The following is a 20,501-nucleotide window of genomic DNA, read 5'->3' as shown; positions in this document are numbered from 1 at the left end:
TGATATTTTTAGCCAAATTCCTATTTTTGCAGCTGTAGGGTTACCTGAGCTGTTCTTATAATATGTTTATATGAATATTTTTAAAAACAATTCATAATTTACTGATACTTTAGTGGGATTTAATCATTTAATTTCTCTAACTAATACAAAAGTGAGGCAAGAATAGTACAAAGATCATTCTTTTACTAGACTATTCAAATAACTAGCAGACCCACAAGTCCTTGTCCAGACCTATGCAAAAGTTCCGGGAAGTTTTGCCTATGTTGTCAAGAAAAGTGAATCTTTAGGATTAATGATTATGAAAATAGACACAAATGAAAAGCCCTTTTCTAACCTTTTTCCTGAGCTTCCATTAGAATTGCTCCTTTTCAATGTGCACCTTTCCTTGATTTAAAAATTCTGCTTTTGTGTCTTTGGTAGCTCTGAATGCCATGAATAGCCACACCACCATGAATGACATACGGTGGTGTTAGAAAAATAAAATCAAGACTTTGCAGAAAATTGCTGCAAAAACAAATCACAGATTACTTTGTCAGGGCTCTTGACATTTTGTTTGCTACAATCACTCTGCAGATCTAACCAATTTTAGTTTTAACATACATCAGCAGACTGATGCAAATCCTAGTACTTCAGCATTATTTTGCTCAGCCAGTAAAGGTATTTGAAAGTGACAGCTCTTTTCTCTATACTAAGATTTTAAAAGGTGTTTAAAACCACCATACAATAATTCAATGGGGTTTGTGAAATGTATAGATTTTCATAGGGCATGGGAAATGCATGGCTTTTTTCACAAAGAGTCATTTCAATCAAAGTTTTTGTCTACAGTATGACTCACAGGCAGCCTAACAGAATTCAGTTAAAGCAAAAGGTAAATGAAGATAAAGCAGTGCACATTTAAAAGTGTATGGGAATGCTGACATTCAGGAACGCAGAAGACTCACATGAGGGCTCAATGACACTCATTTAATTATTTCTAATCTAGATGGCAATTACACTTTACTAGGAACATCCACATTGCAGGCATAATCCACTTTGCATTTATGCATATTTACCCTGCACCTGTAGTTGACTAATTTAGCCCTCCTTAGATAGAACTTTAGTCAAAATTTGTTAATCAGAATGCTGCTCTGCATTTTCCTGGCAAGTCTTCACAATGGTAGATGAATGTAGTTGGAAGCTGCAATGATAACTGCTAAAACCCCAAGAAGTTCAGCTGGACAAGACAGGAATGGAGATGTTGCTCTCCTCAGCACTCACCTGCCTGCTTGATGAAGTGCTCTCAGTGTTGGTTTTAGGGGCTGCTACAGGAGGGAAAATAAAACATTATTAATATAGTTTGCAAGTTATATGTAGGATCCTGAAGAACTGAAGCCCTCATTCTAGTATTGTTTAGAGCAGGGTAACTGCAATTTATTTTTCAATAAATGAGGTAAAATATTTCAGATCTTTCACTGAAACATCCAATTTTTTCTTTCCTCAACACAGGTGTTGCTTCTATCATGTTGCACCAAAGTTGGATGACAGCATCTCTTGCCAGTTAATATGTGACATTTGCTTGGGACAGATTACATCTAGTCAGTGTTGAGCATTTCAAACTTATTAAATCTTTAGTAGTAAATATAGCCTATTATCCTTGGTGGGAAAGAAGCATGGACATGCTGACTGTTTAGAAAGCATTCACTTTGCTTTAAGACATTGCATATGAACAGCTCTATCAACCAAAGATGTTGTTCACATTTAATTCATCAAACAAGATTATCATTGTTTTTTAAGTTTCTTAGTGACAAAGTCCAAGACAGTACTCTAAATGAGAAAAAAAAAAAAAAAAAAAACCAAAAACCGGCTACACGAGACTGCCTGCTAATTCAACTTCACAAGCAAACTTGGGAGGCTAGGGAGGAACCCGGCCTCTCAGTTTTCCATGACAGTTTGTTAGTCAATCAAGCTGCACTGAGACAAAAGGGAATGAAACTGGACCTTGAAAAACCCTGCAGAAACTACCGTTCCCCTGAGAAAGTATGTTTTGCAGGTCTCTGGCTCTTATATTGCTTCAAATAAGTCTCACAAGGCACTTGGGGCTCAGACAGAATGATACAGAGCAGCCTCCTTATCTCAGCTGTCACACCTCAGGTGACAGCATCTCACCTATTCCTGCAAATACAACTCCAGCTTTAGTGACGTGGTGACTGATTTCTTTTGTGCAAGTGAAAGGATTATCAGAAAGGAGATCTTAAGTATCAAGCAGGAGAAACAAAACAAAATGCTGATATTCCAACAAAAGCAATTTTTATTGTTGTGTCTTTAAAAATATGTATTTCTAGGAAACCAACCAAATTATCTGGTTTAAAATTTTTTTTCCAACTGGATGCCATTAGTTTTTCAATGTAAAAGTTCTGAGATATTTTCCCCTTCCAAAAATTGCTGCTTACATTATTGAATACATTTTTTTGAGAAGATCTGTTAAATATCTCCAGTTACAGTCAACATATTTTTTTCTTTAGCTATATCTGTGTGTGATCTTCACATAATATCATGCCTCTCACAACTTTTTCTACTGAAACAGCAGCTTATGGGAAGCAGGAGAGTCCTAATCTTTGGTTTTTTTCCACTGAAATGGGCACAGGAAAAACTGGGTTTTGGTTTGAGTCTTGCTATAGCTTTTCTTTGCGTCCTGAAGCAATGGCTTCAGACCCAAATTTCATCTACAATAAGACCAAGGAGTGCCAGCTACTGTAGGACAGAAGTGTCCAGATATTAACATATGGAGTGCCATAATGGCCTCCACTTTAAGACACTAATCTGCCAAATAGTGTAAATGAAAAAGATGTTACATTTCGGTTTCCATATTTATAGTATAAAGATAACAAGTCATCCACTTTCATATACAGTTTTTTCACCTCCCTCACCTAAGTGAAAATTGAAAGGTATTATTGTTAGGTCCACAAAAAACAGAAAAAAAAATCCTGCATTCGATGTATTTGTTTTGAGAGATCTGTTTCTGTGAGACATAGACAATTTACTTTCTTAGCACAACATAGAGCTATTCCTTCTTTCTGCAGTATTCCCTTTCTAGGCTTGAATACAACCAATTTTGTGGAAATCAATTTATTTCTGATTGCATGTCCCACTTGACTTGCTTTTCATTTCCTACGACAATTTTGTTTTAGTGCCCTGGCTTCATTTTAAGGTCCCAAGCAAACAAAACAATTCGCCTATATTCATGTTCTACAGCTTCTTACAGTATGGAGATCTACTGTTGTTCTTCACAATTTTTAAAAAACATTCTTCTTCATTTTCAGGAGATATATGATTGAACTCTGAGGGGATCATTCCGCACTTTAGTTAGTTGTTCCCCTCTCTACCAGTTTGGCAGCAAGGTAGGATGGCTGTGTACCAGCAGTTGTTCCACCTGTTTGGCAGATGACCACATTCCTCACTGTATCTCTAAACCACATTTGATAAATTAGAAGTCATTAGAAAGCTCAACAACATGCTTCCTTCCCAGCAGAAATCCAAAAAGCACAGGTGTGATACTTCCATTCATTCAGGACATAGTACCATAATAACATTAAACTGAGTTTTTGATGACTGTTAATGTTATCGTATCCTCTTAGGTTTCCTACTGTAATACATTTAATGGTCAGAATCAACAGGAAGTTTTTGAATCAGAGCAAAGTGATGATTTGTCTACATGGAAGCAGCTTTCCTGCCATCTGCCCTAAGCATCAGCTGCATTAGCTACAGACAGGTGTATTCTTTTATTTTGTATACTTCTGACATACACAAATATCAGATTTCGTCAGCTTTAGAGAATTTCGTGAACAAGGTAGAAAAGGTTCTTACTATGGCGTTTCTTTGTTTCTGCTTTACCTTCTTCTTTTGTTACTCCCAAGCAGCCCATTAATTCTTGAACTGATAAAGACTTATCGTTGTTCACATCACAGTATTCCACAAACTTCTTCACACATTTTTTGGGTTTTGATTTCTTTCTTAGGAATCTCTTAAATGGCTTGATTTCTTTCTTGCCAATATCACCACTGGAATTTTTATCCAGCTGTTTGAAATACCAATGGACCACTCTCTCTTCCAAGGTATGATTTGGATCAGGCTCTGAAACCCTGAAACGGAAAACAAGAGTTTAGTCTTAATTCTGCTACATAAACCTCAGTTTATCCTTTTATTTCAGAATGATAAAATCATTGTCAGATGCTTTGTTACATAAACCCCCCTGCTTTTGGCCACTAGCTGCTTATAGCGAATCCCTCTTTTTTCGCTTTGGCCAACTGTATCCTAAATCTTACATTAAGGGCTAGAATCTGCTCTTCAGCACCATACTCAGAAACCAGTGCTTTCCCCTTTCATTTCCTGAAAGAGAGCAAAGTGAAGAGAGAAATAACAGAGAAAAAGAGTTTCATAGATGGCATACACATTAAAAAGCATAATATACCCCACTGAAGTAGGTCGACAGTCAGCGCCACCAAATAGCTAGGCTCCAGTTACAACCCATGATGGATGCTCTTAGAGATAAAACACCTAAATGTATTGAATTATAGGATAAGTTATAACAATAAATGCCACCTCCTCTTCAGATGGAAAGCACGTGACCTGCAGACACCTAAAGTTTGACAGCACTTACGCATTTTTAATTCTACCTGTGACTGTTGATAGCATTCAGTTGTTTTACAAGCAACTAGGCAAAATATGAATCAGGAAGGTAGCACACATTCATCAAGCAAAGCCTCAGAGGAGAACAAAGATTGACATGGTTGCATCAGCAGCTTCAAATAAACTCTAAGCCATGCTGCTGCTGAGAATTCAGCAATCAAGTGCAGATCTGTTTAGTGGACATAGTTCGCAGAGGTAACTTTAAGTAAACTCTCCTACACAGGTTCTTGGAAATTCACCTTTTGTGAAGGCAGAAGAATAATTACTTGTCAAAGCCCTCAACAATTCATTCACCACTGACACAATGCTTTTAAAGACACACAGAAAGGATCTGAAACCCACCGGCTAGAAGACAATGATGGATCAGAGACTGCGTGCACCATATCTGTGGACAATGCATCCAAAACACTAGTCAGGAACTCATTCTTCTTGGCCCCAGGACAACCTAGAAAATCAGATATTTTTTTTTCCTTGTTTCCTTTTTTGACAACATTTAAATTTCAACAATGGTTCAAGCTTAAAGATAGATGTGACTCCCTGTACACAAATTCCCATAAATTGTAGACAAGTTCATAACAGAATTCAAGACAAACATCTAAATTCAGGTAAATATATGTAACATAGAGCAGGAATATAAAAACATCCTTTTGAACCCAAGCCAGTGGGAATTTGATTTGCATACCTTGGGTCACTTTCTTTCAATTTTGGCCATTATTTTTCCTTCTTTAAGATATTTTTTCCATGGGTGTCACATTTTGAAAAGGACAGCTTTCAAACAACAGAAGTTTGTACATGACACAGATCATCTGAAACACCGACGAGAAGCCCATAGCACAACACTTCTTTCAGATTTCCACTTTTGCTCCTCTGAACTACCATTGGCTTTCTCAACACACTTTCTCTCAGTGCATTGGTTTTCCTCTCTGTAAAATGACAATCAACTCCTTTCCTCTTTCACTTTTCTCTTGGACAGAGGTTAACTCCCACTATATGGCACCTAGCCCAATCGGATGCTGTTGGTACTTTGGTTCATACTGTTCCTATGGTGATGCTAGATCATCTTCATAATTACACTCCCTTTGCCACAAAGCTCTCCTCTGAAAGAAACTGACAGCACATTTCAGAGGCATAATATATCAGATAAATATATACTGAAAGATCCACTCTTAGAGCAGTGCAGCTGGAGCAGATAAATTAATCTGACAAGAGCATGGATGTTGACACATGGAGGTTTGCTTATACAATACACCTGCTTCCTCTCCTCTTCCCTAGGCTGCTGAGCCAAACACCAAGTCTTCCCCTAGCCCTGTAATAGCTGAGTTAAACTCTAGGATGATCCACAAGCAGTGACATAGAGATGACAAGCTTGAAGCTGGAGCCCACGGAGGGACTTTCACAGACAATTCTGTGCTGGAAGCCTGCTTACCCACAATTATGTTCTTAAGTGAAAAGGGAAATGCTTTGAAGTGTTCTAGAAAAAGAAGATTAGTCAATCAGTAGGGTTTCGTTATTTCATTACACTTCTCAGTGACCTCTGGAGCAGGCAAGAGGATTATCTGAGCCTGAAAAGTCTCATCTTGCCCAGTAAATTATTTTTTAATACATCCCATGCTGATTCAAGGAAGTGAACCTGTGTTATATTAGCCCTTACCTGTGTTGCAGTAAGAATAGCTCAGCTAGTACGTATAGCAGTAGTACTCACTACATGCTATTGTCTAACACATGCATGCAGTTATGAGTTCCCTGTCTCTTATGCGTTTGCCTTTGGCACCAGAAATATTTTATTCCAGTAAAAGGCATTTACATTTATTCATGTAAAAGGCATATAACAGGAATTCACTGAAGGAGGTTTCACTGCACGAAAAGTACATATCTGATACTAGATGTCACTCCCCTAGATATGCTCCTCTTCCCTTAGCCTTTAACAATTTTTTTTTTCTGTTACAACTGGGAAAAAAAGAAAAAAGAAAAAGAAAAAACAACCCAACAGCTATGACTACAATCCTAAATTTAAGTTCAGTGAGACAAGCACTTGAAATTTTTCTGTAAGGCACAGAAATGAGAAGGGTGGCAAGAGATTAATAGAGAGGGACAGAAGACTATACCAATAGGTTCCTGGCAGCATTCAGTGCATAATTCAAAAGTATATTCTCTAGAGCAAAGAGTTTGCTGGTAAGTACAGCCCAGACATTGTGACTGTTTAAACAAATTGTGCATTGTGATTTAAATGAAGCCACACGATCTTGCAAGTCAGAAAAGCACATTTGCCCAGAGATAAGCAGGAAGAGCCCAAGCAGTTTGGATGCAGAAGGCGCATCCAGCCAGGTTAGCATGGCAACCTGCCTGAATCAAACAGCTAAGTCTCTGAGCAACCTACTAAGCTCAGCACTACATCTTTCTAGCAAGGATACTTGGCCTGTGGACCAGAGCTGGTTCTCTTCAAAGACAGGCAAAAAGAGGTCTGCCCAAGGCTCCCCATGTAGACCTATCTTAAATGATACAAGCTTTATCCATTTCATGCTAGGGTTGTGTTACTGTTATCAGGCAGAAGCCTGAATCCTGCTTCAAACATGAGTTGTGAATTGATACAGTGCTCATGGAAAATGTAGACAGTAATATCTCAGCGTATAACAATGCAGCGCAATATGGAGACAAGATAATTTGACTTTTTTTATTTCTTTGTCCTTTTTTGGATAGATAGTAAAGTTAACATCCAATTTGATTTAGGAGCTCCACCTGAATTTTTCGTATTAGTTATGAATGTGTTCCTGAAACATCTGGAAGAAACAAAAATGTATGCTTTAGGTAGTTGCCACTGCTGGCCAGTGTACATACTCAGCTGCTGAGGGTACATATGCTATGGATGTAGAGATCAAAATAACGACTTAGCTTGCTATTTATGAGATACAGCTAGGTAGGGGAAAGCATCAACTTCTAAATTCATAAGAAATCATGGGCAGAAAATTCCATAGTTTAAAGCTTGTCTCTGACTATTTTCCCTAAGATTAAGAAAGGTTTCTAAACGTGTACAGCATGAAGTTGCAATAGCTGCTGACAGCAATAGATACCTTCTCTTAGAAAAGAAATCTAGATGTTAAACCAAACACAATCGGTCGCTGTGAAACATTCTAAATTATAACTCCACTACTTAAAGTAAAATGACACCCTACAAAATCCTCACCAGTTAAGCACAGAGAAAATATTCAGTTTCTCTCAATTATAATTTTTGCTGATGTGTGGGCAATCATACAGCAATTTACCTCACAGTGAAATCTCTGTTCTTTGCAGGTGTTATTAACTCAGAATCGTTCTCTGGAGGCTTCACACTGAGCTTTAATTTTCAGCAAGCTTGCAGATGAAATGGCAAGACTGGGAGAGCTTTACCTTGATTGTAATGAATAATTCACTCTTAGTGGACTAAATACAGAAAGGGAAAGACTAGTCTCTTATGGGAGTCTTATGCTTCTCAATATGGTTTATGTGCTTCAGTTTCTTCTGCAGCTGCTAGTCCTGTGTGGATTTGACAGCTTACATAAATAATAATTTTTTGTTAAATGGCTGAAGTTGAAACCACATGGAGTTAACCTACAGGTTCAGAGATGTAACACAGAGTTGAGTGTTTGCTTTAAGGATAGTTTTACTCAGAGTAAATGTTAGACCAACAAATACATACCACAAATTACGGGAATATACAAACACCTCATTTCAGCTATAATATAACATTATATATCTCAGAGTACATGTGTCTTTCTATAAATATATCTACCTTTAGTACTGAGGATGGATTTTTGGAGTTAAATCTGTGGGGCAGTTCTCTATAAACCTTCTAAAATGTGCATCCAAGTGCCTTGGAGATCCCTGCTTGGTTGATAATAATCTACTACTATCAATCTTGGAATATTATCTTTTACAGCACATCTGAAGTGATGGCTAGAAAAGTATTTTGTTCATTTCTGTAAAAATTTGAATACAATAGATAAGATTAATTACTTTAAAAGGGAGTTTACATTAATCTTCCTGCAAGCAAGGAAACTATCTGGAGTCAGTCACTCAGTAATTAAAGGCATGAAAACTTCTAATTAGCAAATCTAAAGCTTCTTTTTATTCCCTATTTGTTAATATGAATATCAGGCTTAGCAATGCACTCAAATACAATGACCACTGAAATACCTCTGAAGATTACAAATAAGTTTTGATCTACCAAAAATCAGAATGATCAGAAATATTCATGTTTCTTTTGCAGCTTTGACTACATTGAAATGTAACAGTATACAGAAGAAAGAAAAATTAACAAAGTTTGTCAGTGCTACTGGTTATACTGGGAGAGCAGACGATATGAGGAAAATATTTTATCTTGGACTTTTTTTCTTTTATTCTTGGACATATATAGACAGTTCATGAGTTTATTTCTATTGATCCATATAAATCACAAGTTCATTTTTGTCTAGATATGCTGAGGGCCCTCAACATTTTTTTGAGGATTTCCTGAGCTCTTCCTGAGACACATTCCAGTAAAAAAGCCCTTCAAAAGATGAGCCTGGGAACTGAAATTTGTAACTCTGCTGGAGAATGAAAATCATGGCCTCAACAGAGTCAGTGGTTTTATGGCTCATTGCAGTTTTTTCCTCACTGCACCTCCTGGTAACTTCTCGCAAACAGTAATTATCTACCTCTTAGTTTCTATCCTAGAGGGGTTGAGCACATTATCATTTCTCCTTGTTAACATCCCTCAGGTATTACCTTTTTTTTTTTTCTTTTATTACCCTTTTTTCAATTTTCTTTTTTTCTCTGAAATATTCTTACCGATTAAAAGAATTAAGTTAAACTCAAAACCGAACTCCTTTTTATCTGTGTATACCCACATTCCACAAATAAAAAGTAGAACAGAACAGACGTTAGCTGAGGGGAGCTACAGATCCATTGCTTTGTAGGCCCAGATCTCTATGTCTCACAGGGAAGAAGTATTCTTTCTGCAGAATAGCAGGAAGCAGATTTCAGTTCTACACACATATTTAACTTTATTTTTCGTACTATTTTAAAATGATCTTTCTGTTCTAATTTCACGGGAGGCGGGGAACAAAAGAGTTAACAAAGGATGGTCTTTCAAGGCCCTACCCTTCAATCCCAGGCATTCATATCATACCAAAGTGCATTGAGTGGGATTTGCTGAACTTGAGCCTGCTGAAATGAGGTGTCTCACCCATAACGGTTATTTAAGCTCAGTATAAAGGAACCCATTCAGAAGGCATTCATTCCAACTACCTTAGACTTTTTCTTAGAATAGGATAGGATCTCCCTTAAAATGTATCTCTTCTTCCCCATTAGCTACTGAGGAAGCTCAGACAGCTAACTTACACTGCCAAGTGGTGCAAAACTGCTTGTGATGAATTCTACATGTATCTGTCTTTTAAGTTCATTTAGGCTCAAACAGCTCTGTTATTCTTTGGGTAAATGTGGGGAAAGAAGCGATAATGTTCACAGCAGAAACACGTATGATCCTATAAACAGTTTTCACAGGCAACTGAGTGACAAAGTTAGGCTAGGGCATTTTGATAGGAAAAGCAGTTCATTACATTCATTTCAGTTCTTGTAATATTATTGTTAAACAAGAAAAGGAGAATCAGAACATCACAGTGCAACACAGGCAATGTTAAACGACTAACTTTTGAGTACCACTTTTTAGTCTGCTTTTTCCTCCATGAGAGTTTGAAAGGGTTTTGAGAAGCAAATTTCTTGCTGCTAATGGTTCAGTGATGTCACTGAGAACAGGCAGGGATGAACCAGCTAGAACACTGTAATCATCTCAGATGTCATCCAAAACTCAAAACAGAACTTGAGAAGTTCTGTGGACCTTATTCTAAACATTCTCTTGTGGGCTCTTACCTTTCTAGTTTTGAGTGGGAACAGGAAAAAGGTCTGAAAACTCAGATGATAAAGAGCTCTTGCTCCTTTGCTGTCTAACTGGACACAAGGCAGTTGAAGTTTTTATTGGGTAATCACTGCCTACACAATATCTACTCTAGTTTTGGAGGTCAAAGACATTTCAGTATGTTGAGAAGAATATGAAAATCTGAGCATTTAGGTTCAGCCTGTGCCAATTCCAACTCCTTACTTTAGAGGCTTGTCACCTTACGTTTAACATGATCTGCAATACAGCCCTGTGGGCCCAGCTCCAGTGTAAGAAACACTGTATTTGTCCAAAGCGTTGGCGCAGTGACACAAGTCAATCAGCCCACTGATTAGGACACAAAGAGAAGAGTTTCAGGATTAAAAAAGAGTCCACAAATAGTCCAGAACAGAAAGGCAACTGGATCCAATTCTCAAAACGTTATGATTTCTGCTTTACATACCAAATTTCATGACTGCCTTTCCCTGAGATATACAGCTGGTACTTCTGACTGCAGTAACACATTCAACAAAAGCTTATTAAATTGAAATATTTTGGAATCCAGTTTTGTAGAGTATGGCAGGCGCCTGAATCTCCACATTATCACTCTCAGAGTCTTAACAATTAATAACCAATATTACTTAGGGAGTCAAAATGCAGTTCTTTTGAGTAGACATTTATTACTTCCAATTTACTTGTATTTTCATCATGTTGTTATGTTTCCTCTCAGGAGATGGGTATGAAATAACCATATTTAATTACCTCAATTTAAATATCCATTAAAAAGGAAAAGCTATTACAAAAAAAGTATGTTGTTGCAATTATGGAAGTGACCTCAGAAATAAGGTGCATAATTCTGGTCTCCTGCTGGAAATATTAAACTATTGAGAGTTGCTTAGTGGGGATGTTTTTTACATTACTTAATTAATCTAAGAAGCCTGCTCCTTGGAAAAGTGAATGAAAAACAGCCTTTTCTACAAACTGATGCTGATTTTAACCTTTCTAGATATCTCTTACTGAGACTTTTGCTATTGGAGGCATCAGCTGAAAATCCCAAAAGCATTCACTCTCAGCTAAAGCCACAAAAAAGCTCTCTATTCAGACACAAAGAACCAATGGTCATTAAAACAAAAAAGATGAAGGAAATTCAGAGCTGAGTAAGAAACTGTCAACCCAGCAGCACACATTTACATGAGAGCTATTTTCAAAGAGTCCCTGCCCACTGAGTGGTACCAGGTTTTCAGAGAAAAGAGCAGAATCTTCATGCCAGTCTGTGGTTCTTAAACTGTCATATCATGGAATGGACAGAGATGTAAGGCCAGCACTCTTTAACGATACTTTTCGGTCCCTCAAAGAGTATTACATATATGGCAGATTTTTTTCAAATGTACCTTTGAAACATTGTGATTTTATTTTTTTTTAAATACAAATGTAGGTGGCACGGAGCAACCCTGACCTGTGGTGCCCTGTGTCCCACAGATGCAGTGACTTGGTGTCTTTCTGTCCTGGAAATGAAAGTAGTGGCAGGATCATCAATTACGAAGCCAAGTCACTGCTACAAGGGCACAAAGCATATTGTTGGATGGTGTAGGATAAGCTGGAAAAGGAGATGGGGAAAGGAGGAGCAGAAAGGAGGGAAAAGATCTAGCTATATTGCAAACAGTCAGGTAAAGCATCAGAATTTTTACTCATGTTTATTTTGCTTATAGAGATACCTACAAGGACTGAATTTGAATTAGAAGACAAATTTTCATCAATGTTATCTGATTATTTTTTCTTCCTCCCACAAATGGCAAATGAAAGATTTAGAAATTGGATTTCCAACACAGAGGGAAGCTGGGAATAAGGGGAGGCAAGCATGGCTATTTCTTGGAACATTAACTATATACTGATTTTTAACTCAGAATGAGTTTTTACAGCAGTGATTAAGAGAGGTTTATAAAATGGAAATTCTGGAAGTAACTGAAGTGAAACAAGAGTCAGCAAGAAACACTAAAGTATTACTTGAACACTATGGAATGAACCAGTCCTTGGAAACCTGACATCACGAAAATCTCTCTCTCTTTATGTAGTAGTTAATTTGGGATTGGCAGTTGTGTTACCTTCCTGTACACTTTCCATTAAATGTGACAGATTTCCTCTGAAAATACCATTTCAAATTTCACTGGCTCATCCTTAGCTAAATAAAAAAGCTGTAAAATTACTAATACGAAAGCATAAATGCAGCCTTACAATTGCTAAGTATGAAACTTTTACAAGGTACGATATTATGCAAGAATGAAACACCCTTAGTTCCTACTGAAGGAAGAGGGCATACTATGACAGACTGAAGGCTCAGGCCTTAATAATTAGACACTATTCATTTAATTTAAAAATGAAGATCCACTCCTAATTCACTGTTACCCAGTTCATTTCTCCAGGGTTAACAGAGACAGATCTCTGTAGCTACAGCAGGTTTCCAAGCCAATTTTCTTTGCAAATTGAACTCTATTTGGAATGGATCCCCCAAGCCAAACACAATACTGTGTACCTCATTAAACCACAATAAACTCATGTTCAAGTAATGATGAGCTTGACTTCATACCACAAAAAGCAGGGGAATTCAGGGTTAATCATGACACCCTTAATTTGCAATTTACAGTAAGCACTGAGGAAATGAACACACAGCGCTCTTGGTAGCAAAGATCCTGCAATGACAGAAGCACGATGGAGTAAATTAAAGATGGACATGAATGTAATTATGGTTCTAAAGTGCCTGCCAGGAAGGATGCAATGCAGCTGACCTCATGTAAAATAGTTTACAGCGTGTGGTTTGATTACAAAGTGCCTTGGGTCACTTTACAGCAGGGAGATCCAATTACGTGATAGCACTCCATTATGGATTATGAGAACAGTTTCCTCACTGGACCACTACCGTTATGCTAGTTTCATTGTGCATAGCGTGGTCTGTTTCCCTCGTGTGCTGCACGTCCTGCGTTTGGTTAGGAACCCAGCTAGGAATATCCTGCAGCTACGCCAAGGCCTGGGTTTCCCTGTATTTGTGCAGAAGCCCACTCTGTCAGCTCCAGTAGAGGTTGCAGAGTTTAATGCTAATCGGATTGCCCAGAGTCAGTCACTTGGTATTAACAGATAGTATCTGATAAGGCTGAGGAGAGAGGCTATCAAAAATAAAAACCATCTATCTCAGGTTTACTGACCATGGGACTCAAGAGGAAGCAAAGAGAGCGAGGAATACCCTATCATACCCCTCCAGCAGTCAGGCTTGGTCTGCAAAATAATCATGACCTCATTTTATACCCAGGCTGACATGTCATGGACTGCTGCAAGACTGAGAAAATGTACACAATTATAGGAGTGGATGTGTCCCACCTCTGGAGCAGGCCATGAAATCTCATTTGTTGATAACACAGCAACAGCAACCCACGAAGTGGGGTCTCATGCATCTTGCTGTCTGCTGCTGCATAAACGGAGAGATAGAAACAAGACATCATATTATATCTTTGCACCCTGGGCATTGCAGGGGATAGGGGAAAATAAAATCTGAATGTACAACAGAGCATCCCAAATGCTCATACTCAGCAAAACTGAGTCCCTCTTGTACGTGTATATTAACCTGATTTCCAGTCATGCATTTTGCAATGGGAAGTGCTTGCCTGTTGGTGAATGGAACTGAAATAACGACTCTGATTATAATTCATACGCCCCACATTTCCATTCTAACTCTCCTGTGAATATTTATTTGGCATAAATATGCATGCTCTAATGTTGATTTAGGAAACAGCGGTCATTTTCTATCTCAAGTGGATGAACATAAAGCACTCTTATTCAAAATCAGAGGTCCACACTCCATACTTGGAGATACTCAACACTGCAAATTCCAACAGACACAGATTTTCAGTCCATGAATTTTATATGACTAAACTAAGCCCCCTACAAATGGCTGTAAGGTGGTTCACAGGCTGGATTGTCAAAAATCAATAGGTGGTCTACTGCTGGTTAAAATCAGAAGGCAGAAGAGAAAGTAATGAAGAAAAGATACTTAAACCTTTAAAAATGCCTGGGATTTGATTAAGAAATTCAATATGTGTGTGTGGATTACAAGGACAAGATAAACAGTTAAAATCCATCCATTTCTGTCAACTGATAAGCATATTCACAGAGGGTTTTGCACCAGAGTTCAATTACGTATGCCATCACAAAGACCAAAGCTTAAGTCAGAAAAATTTCTTTGTGGGAAGCAGAAAGACATGAATATATGGTAAGGGTAGTGAAAGGAGGAGACAAGCATGGAAATTACAGAGAACCAGGTAGAAAACCAAGGGGGAACAGAGAGGCATGGAAACCAGTGGGGGAAAAGGCTGCTTCAAGTTTCCAGAGAACTCAGATGGACAGCCTGCGCTCTGACACGGACACCTCTGGCAACACTGATGCTGACAGAGTATTAATCTTCCTCCCCCGTTCTCCTCCAAACAAAACTGTAGTTCACTGAGATAGCTCTGGCATTCACATAAGTAGGCTTCTAGGGGTTTTGCTTTCTCTGCTTCTGCCAAAGCCATGTGGATAACATGGCTGAATCTCTTTGCATCTTTAGCTGCATTTGCAGAGATAGAGTGGTTTTATATGTTCCTATTGCTTCTGGCGCTCGTGGTATGTGACCATGAAGTAGCTCTCTCTAGGTCTGGCCAGGAAACAACAATTATATCACGTGGAAAGTGTCAGGATTGGGTAATTTAGATTTTACTTTGGTGCAGAATGAGCTTCCCCCCTCCTTTTTGAAAAACAAAACCAAAAACAAACAAACAAACAAACAAACAAAAAAATCCCATCTTGGTCAAATAGCTTGGTGATGAGAGCACATAGCCGAGAAGAGGGAGACCGAGGTTCAACTCCCTGATCCAAACCAGACAGAGCAGGGAGTTGAAACCTGGCTTGCTGTTATCCCAGCGGAGTACCCTAATCTCTGACACTAGAGAGTCAGGTTCAATTCCCTGCTCTGTCTGGTTTGGATCAGGGATTTGAACCTAGGCCCTTTGCTCTTCAGCTGAGTGCTCTAATCATCGAGCTATTGTGTGTCCACAGAAAGGTTCCTTTTGTTGTGAGCAAACTCTTCAGAACAAAGAGAGTATCAGAAACCACTTCTTCTGCTACATTAAAACATTTTCTTCAGAAAAATAACAATAGCATCAGACTGCATAGCATGTTCTTTAAGTTAGGGCTTAACCCTGCATGGTGCAGAGAAATGCGCATCTTCCAAAAAGCCTGGCAAGTAGGTCTACAGAGTGCTCTTACTGGAATCAAATGAACTCATGAGCTTAAAGAAAAGCATAGGCTTCAGTGCCTTGCTGGATCGAGGCCACTGCACTTTGCACACTGAAGAGTCAAATTCTCAGTAAATAAGTTTTTTGCCTTGCATGTTTTGGACTCAAGGCTTTCTGCCTTACCAAACAACAGAGTTGTGGGAACTGATGCTTAAGTAGCACTTTATCATTTTGCCATACTGTAAGACACTGTTTAAATTTTTTTCAGCAGTGCATATACACAAGAGAAGCCTGTTGTTTGATATAAGAACTCATTAAGTCTGTTGGATTTTATTTTCTAACTGTAAGTCCATCCTATTTAGAATTCAGTATTTAACTTGTCTATTATTGAAAATAAATGTTTCACTTAGGAGACATAAAGAGGGTAGACAATACAGCTTTCAGTGGGATAAAGTTGAATTCAGAGCACAGTGGAAAAAAATAGGGGAGCTGGAGGGAATCAAACATTCAAACACCATGGGAAAGAGAAAAAAAAAAAAGGAAAAATCATTCATAAGGGCAACAAAAAGCATAGAGTACTTCAGTTGTTCTATCTCAATTTGATAGTTGTATTTCCGTTCACAACACAGAGTACAAGCTTCATTTCAGTGGCCTCTTTTCTTTTAATGAAAAAGGTTTCATTCAATTGTCTAAACTTTAAACTGAAAGGGAACTCAGGGTTATCACACAGTACCTTCAAAAACATCACCAAACTTTGTGCTTAATGACATGACTTAATAAAGCACCTAGGATTGTCTGTAATATTAAGTGTATCTTGTGTTGTTCAGATGCCTGTGAGCTGCTGGAGCAGAATCAATATGACCTACGAATTTCAGAGATGTGTAAAGATAGAAACATCTATCAAGACAAGGGGAGATAATGGGAGTTCCAAATTCAAGTTTTACAACATTTTTTTATTGTCCTTTAGTTTTTCTGGGGTTTTGGTGTTGTTTTTCTTTTGTACAAAGGGTCACTTTTCATCTCTCAAGTATTTGAGAGATTCCATTAATGCTGCTCATGTGTTTCGAAATTGTTACCAGGGAACACTGCAAAAGAATATAACTGCCTAGCTATCAAAGCACGTTTTGAGAATAAATTGTTCTTCTTTATGACAGGCATTTATCTGTAGCCTCTACTGAAAATATAATGAGTATAGAATGTCCTCACTTTATCTGTCCTCTGTTACAGTGTTCTACTTTATCTGTAAACAGAGATAAAACACAAAGAAGGCAACTGGCGGGTGGAGGGATTGGGGAATGAATCTTTTGCTGTTGAAGAAAGGAGTTCTAATATTGGTTTGGTTACAAATAAATTAACCCAATTAATTCCTACTTGTCTCCAAATTACAAATGTTACTAAGGGAAAATGCTGAATCTAAACAGCTGAGAGAGAAAATAAATCTGTGAGGGGAAATTTGAAATGAGCCTATGCACAGGGTATGAATCCTTACTTTATTAAGAAATACATTTGTAAATAAATACTTCAAAAAAAAAAATTTATTCCTCAGTATGAGGACTGAAACTGGGCCCACTTATGAGTGCCATCTGAGATACAAAGCATGCAAGGTACTCTTCTCTTCCTGCACAGTGAACAATCTATAGAAGAGAATCATAGAATCATAGAATCACTCAGGTTGGAAGAGACGTGGAAGATCATTGAGTCCAATTGTTAATCTAACACTGCCAAGTCTACCACTAAATCATGTTCTTTAGTAGTATATCTATACATCTTTTAAATACCTCTGGGGATGGCGATTCAACCACTTCCATGGGCAGCCTGTTCCAATACCTGCAACCCTTTTGGTGGAGAAATTTCTCCTAATATCCAATCTAAATCTTCCCTGGTGCAACTTGAGGCCATTTCCTCTTGTCCTATCTCTTGTTACTTGGGAGAAGAGATCAACACCCACCTCGCTACAACCTCCTTTCAGGTAGTTGTAGAGAGTGACAAGGTCTCCCCTGAGCCTCCTCTTCTCCAGCCTAAACAACCTCAGTTCCCTCAGGCACTCATCATAAGATTTGTTCCCCACACCCTTCACCAGCTTCGTTGCCCTTCTTTGGACACGCTCCAGCACCTCAATGTCTTTCTTGTTGTGAGGGGCCCAAAACTGAGCATAGTATTGGAGGTGTGGCCTCAACAGTGCCAAGTACAGGAGGATGGTCATTTCCCTCTTCCTGGTAGCCACACTGTTTCTGATACAAGCAGGGATGCCCTTGGCCGCTTTGGCCACCTGGGAACAATGCTGCCTCATATTCAGCCAGATATCAACCAATAGCCCCAAAATTTCTGAAATTCATTGTTGAAAGAGGGAAAACTTCAGCATCAAGACATTCACTGTACCCTACAATGAGCTCACTTTCTGTATATCAGCTGTATCTTCCTGAATTCAGAAAATGGCATAACATTACAGTTAGAGTAAGATCCAGTGAGTCTAATGTGTGATTTTTTTTCACCCTCCCTCTGGAAGACCAGATTTGATTTGGAACAAGGAGTCCAGGTTTAATATACCCATTCAGGTAATAGTTTCATGACAAGAAATGCCTGTCTCTCCTCTTAGATAAACCAGAGTTTTCTGACTTACTTCCCAGGGTGACTTTCCTCGGGCAGATTGTAAAGAATCAGAGCAGTGTGTATCTATTTACATTCCTCCTTCCTCCCCAGCCTTCCACATAAAGCGACTATCAAGTGAAGCCTACCCACAAGGCACTCCACAGCCAGATATGAGCGAGAGCTAGCAACAACAAAGCATTCACCCGAACGCATAGCTAGGTCTCCAAGCTTAAAGCTCAAGCAGCTGAGGAATTTGACAAAACAAGGTTTCACTGTAGAATAAACCATACAGCTTTTACTCTCCCAAAAGAGTCCTGCTTTCCCAAATAACCCTAGTTTCACCAAGGCACCTGCCTATGTCAGGGAAATTAATGAACTTCAAAAGTAAAAACAACTCGTGATCAACAGTGAGCCTTGTTTCTCTAAACATTGGAAATGTCAGCACCACAGCACTGTGCCTTCTTTTCTACCAAGTCATACAGGGAGCTGTAAATTAAAGCCCGATTCCTGGACCTTACATGTCCAGCGACTGCAATGCACATTAATCTCTTTCCTTGATTCAGGTGCCAAGTTTGCAATAAGGTTGTGTGATGCATGCCTTGAACCACAAGCTTCTCCAAGAGAATTGTGCACCCTGTTAAGACAGGGATCAAAATACATGTTTTAAGAAATCGATTTTTTATACAAACTTCAAATGAGTGGTTTTTTGTAATCCTTATTGGATTAACTTTTTCCTATTGACAAACATATCTAGTGCACAAAATGTTACATATAAATCCTGCACAGCTCACAGAATTAATGAAATGGGCTTGTAAACATGTGAGAGACAGATGTTGTGGCTCTGATTTGATTTTTTTCAAGAAGCGAGAACAACGGAAAATGAAACACAGCAGACAAAGCATGAAATCAACATTGTGTCAAAGAAAGGGGACAGTCAAAACAGAGAACATGATTTCCATCAGCTCGTAACAGGTTAGCAAAAAAAATAAACTTAGTTCAGCTTACCGTAGGAAAGCTTTACAGTTTCAGTAAAATTAGAGTAATTTAGGAAACAAAATCATTTTCTTTTTATAAGAGAGACTAGCTTCCTTTGATTCAGTAGGAACCAGACTAAGTTCAGTCAGAGAAACATATTTCCTTTCAAAATCCGACATCAGGATTGTATACCTTGTATTAATTATTTTTATCCATGACTTTGGTTCAAATCGATATTGCAATGTCAACGACATCTAGACATGAACTCTCCGTAGGTGCTGTTTATGTAACTTAGATTATCTTAGTCTCTACAGGCCAGTTGGTGTTCTAATTATGCTGAAGTATGCTTTGCACAAGCAGATAGGAAAACTTGGGTTCCACTAAACGATTAAAGAGGAAGAGAGATATTTACCAAAAGTTCTTAATTAACTAAGTGTCCTGGCTTACCAGGGCAAGAAACTTCATACTATATACAGAAAGTAGTCCTTCGAAATATATATAGCACAAGCTGCATCAATCATATTTTTTTCCGAAGCAATCTTCATGCTTTTCTAAGAGAAAAGACGTTGAGACATAGTTGTAAGGGCCGGAAAGTTAAATTTTCTCTCATGCTTAAGTAGACTCCAATTTGTAAATAGATCTGCATGACAAATCTAAAAGATCAGTACTCAGAGCAGATACAAAGGGCTGGAAAATGTGGCCATTTCTAGTGCTGTACATGGTAACCTACCACTCAGTAGCTTTAAGATGCACAGAAATCATTGATAAATGAAGAGTGTGGATATGCTCAAGGAGCCACATCGTATGTGCAGTCAACCTGATATCGCCTGAGGCTTTTGAGCTCACAGCATAGAGTAACTGTTCCCCTGGAGGAATGTTTCACAGAATAACCTCTAGGCAAACAATGCAAGCACATACATGTGCCTACAGGAAAGGTGGGCTGGTCAGAGCGGTTCATCCCACTTCTGGTACAGGAACAGTTCAAAACCCCTGTGAGGTCTCACTGACAGGAAAAGATACAAAGAGCTTATTCATCACATCTTGCCCTCAGCCCAGATTCATGCTTGGGCAAGCTGGCCTAGCCTCTGTCACATGTAGAAGGAGTTGATTGTCCCAACTCATCTCAG

General features: G+C 38.5%; 1 protein-coding gene across 1 annotated transcript in view; it reads right to left on the bottom strand.

Moving 5' to 3' along the window:
- Nucleotides 1-20,501, bottom strand: part of SMOC2 (SPARC related modular calcium binding 2) — a 148,024-nt gene that overhangs the window by 1,521 nt on the left and 126,002 nt on the right. Inside the window, exons 10-12 of the mRNA XM_086627135.1 lie at nt 5,008-5,110; nt 3,844-4,118; nt 1,258-1,301 (exon numbers count right to left, since the gene is read on the bottom strand). Of these exons, the coding sequence (XP_086483261.1) occupies nt 1,258-1,301; nt 3,844-4,118; nt 5,008-5,110 (422 nt within the window). The remainder of the gene's footprint in view (nt 1-1,257; nt 1,302-3,843; nt 4,119-5,007; nt 5,111-20,501) is intronic.

Source organism: Tauraco erythrolophus, chromosome 2, assembly GCF_009769465.1.
Source record: "Tauraco erythrolophus isolate bTauEry1 chromosome 2, bTauEry1.pri, whole genome shotgun sequence".
Lineage (NCBI taxonomy): Eukaryota > Metazoa > Chordata > Aves > Musophagiformes > Musophagidae > Tauraco > Tauraco erythrolophus.
This window is presented reverse-complemented; position numbering and strand designations above follow the sequence as displayed.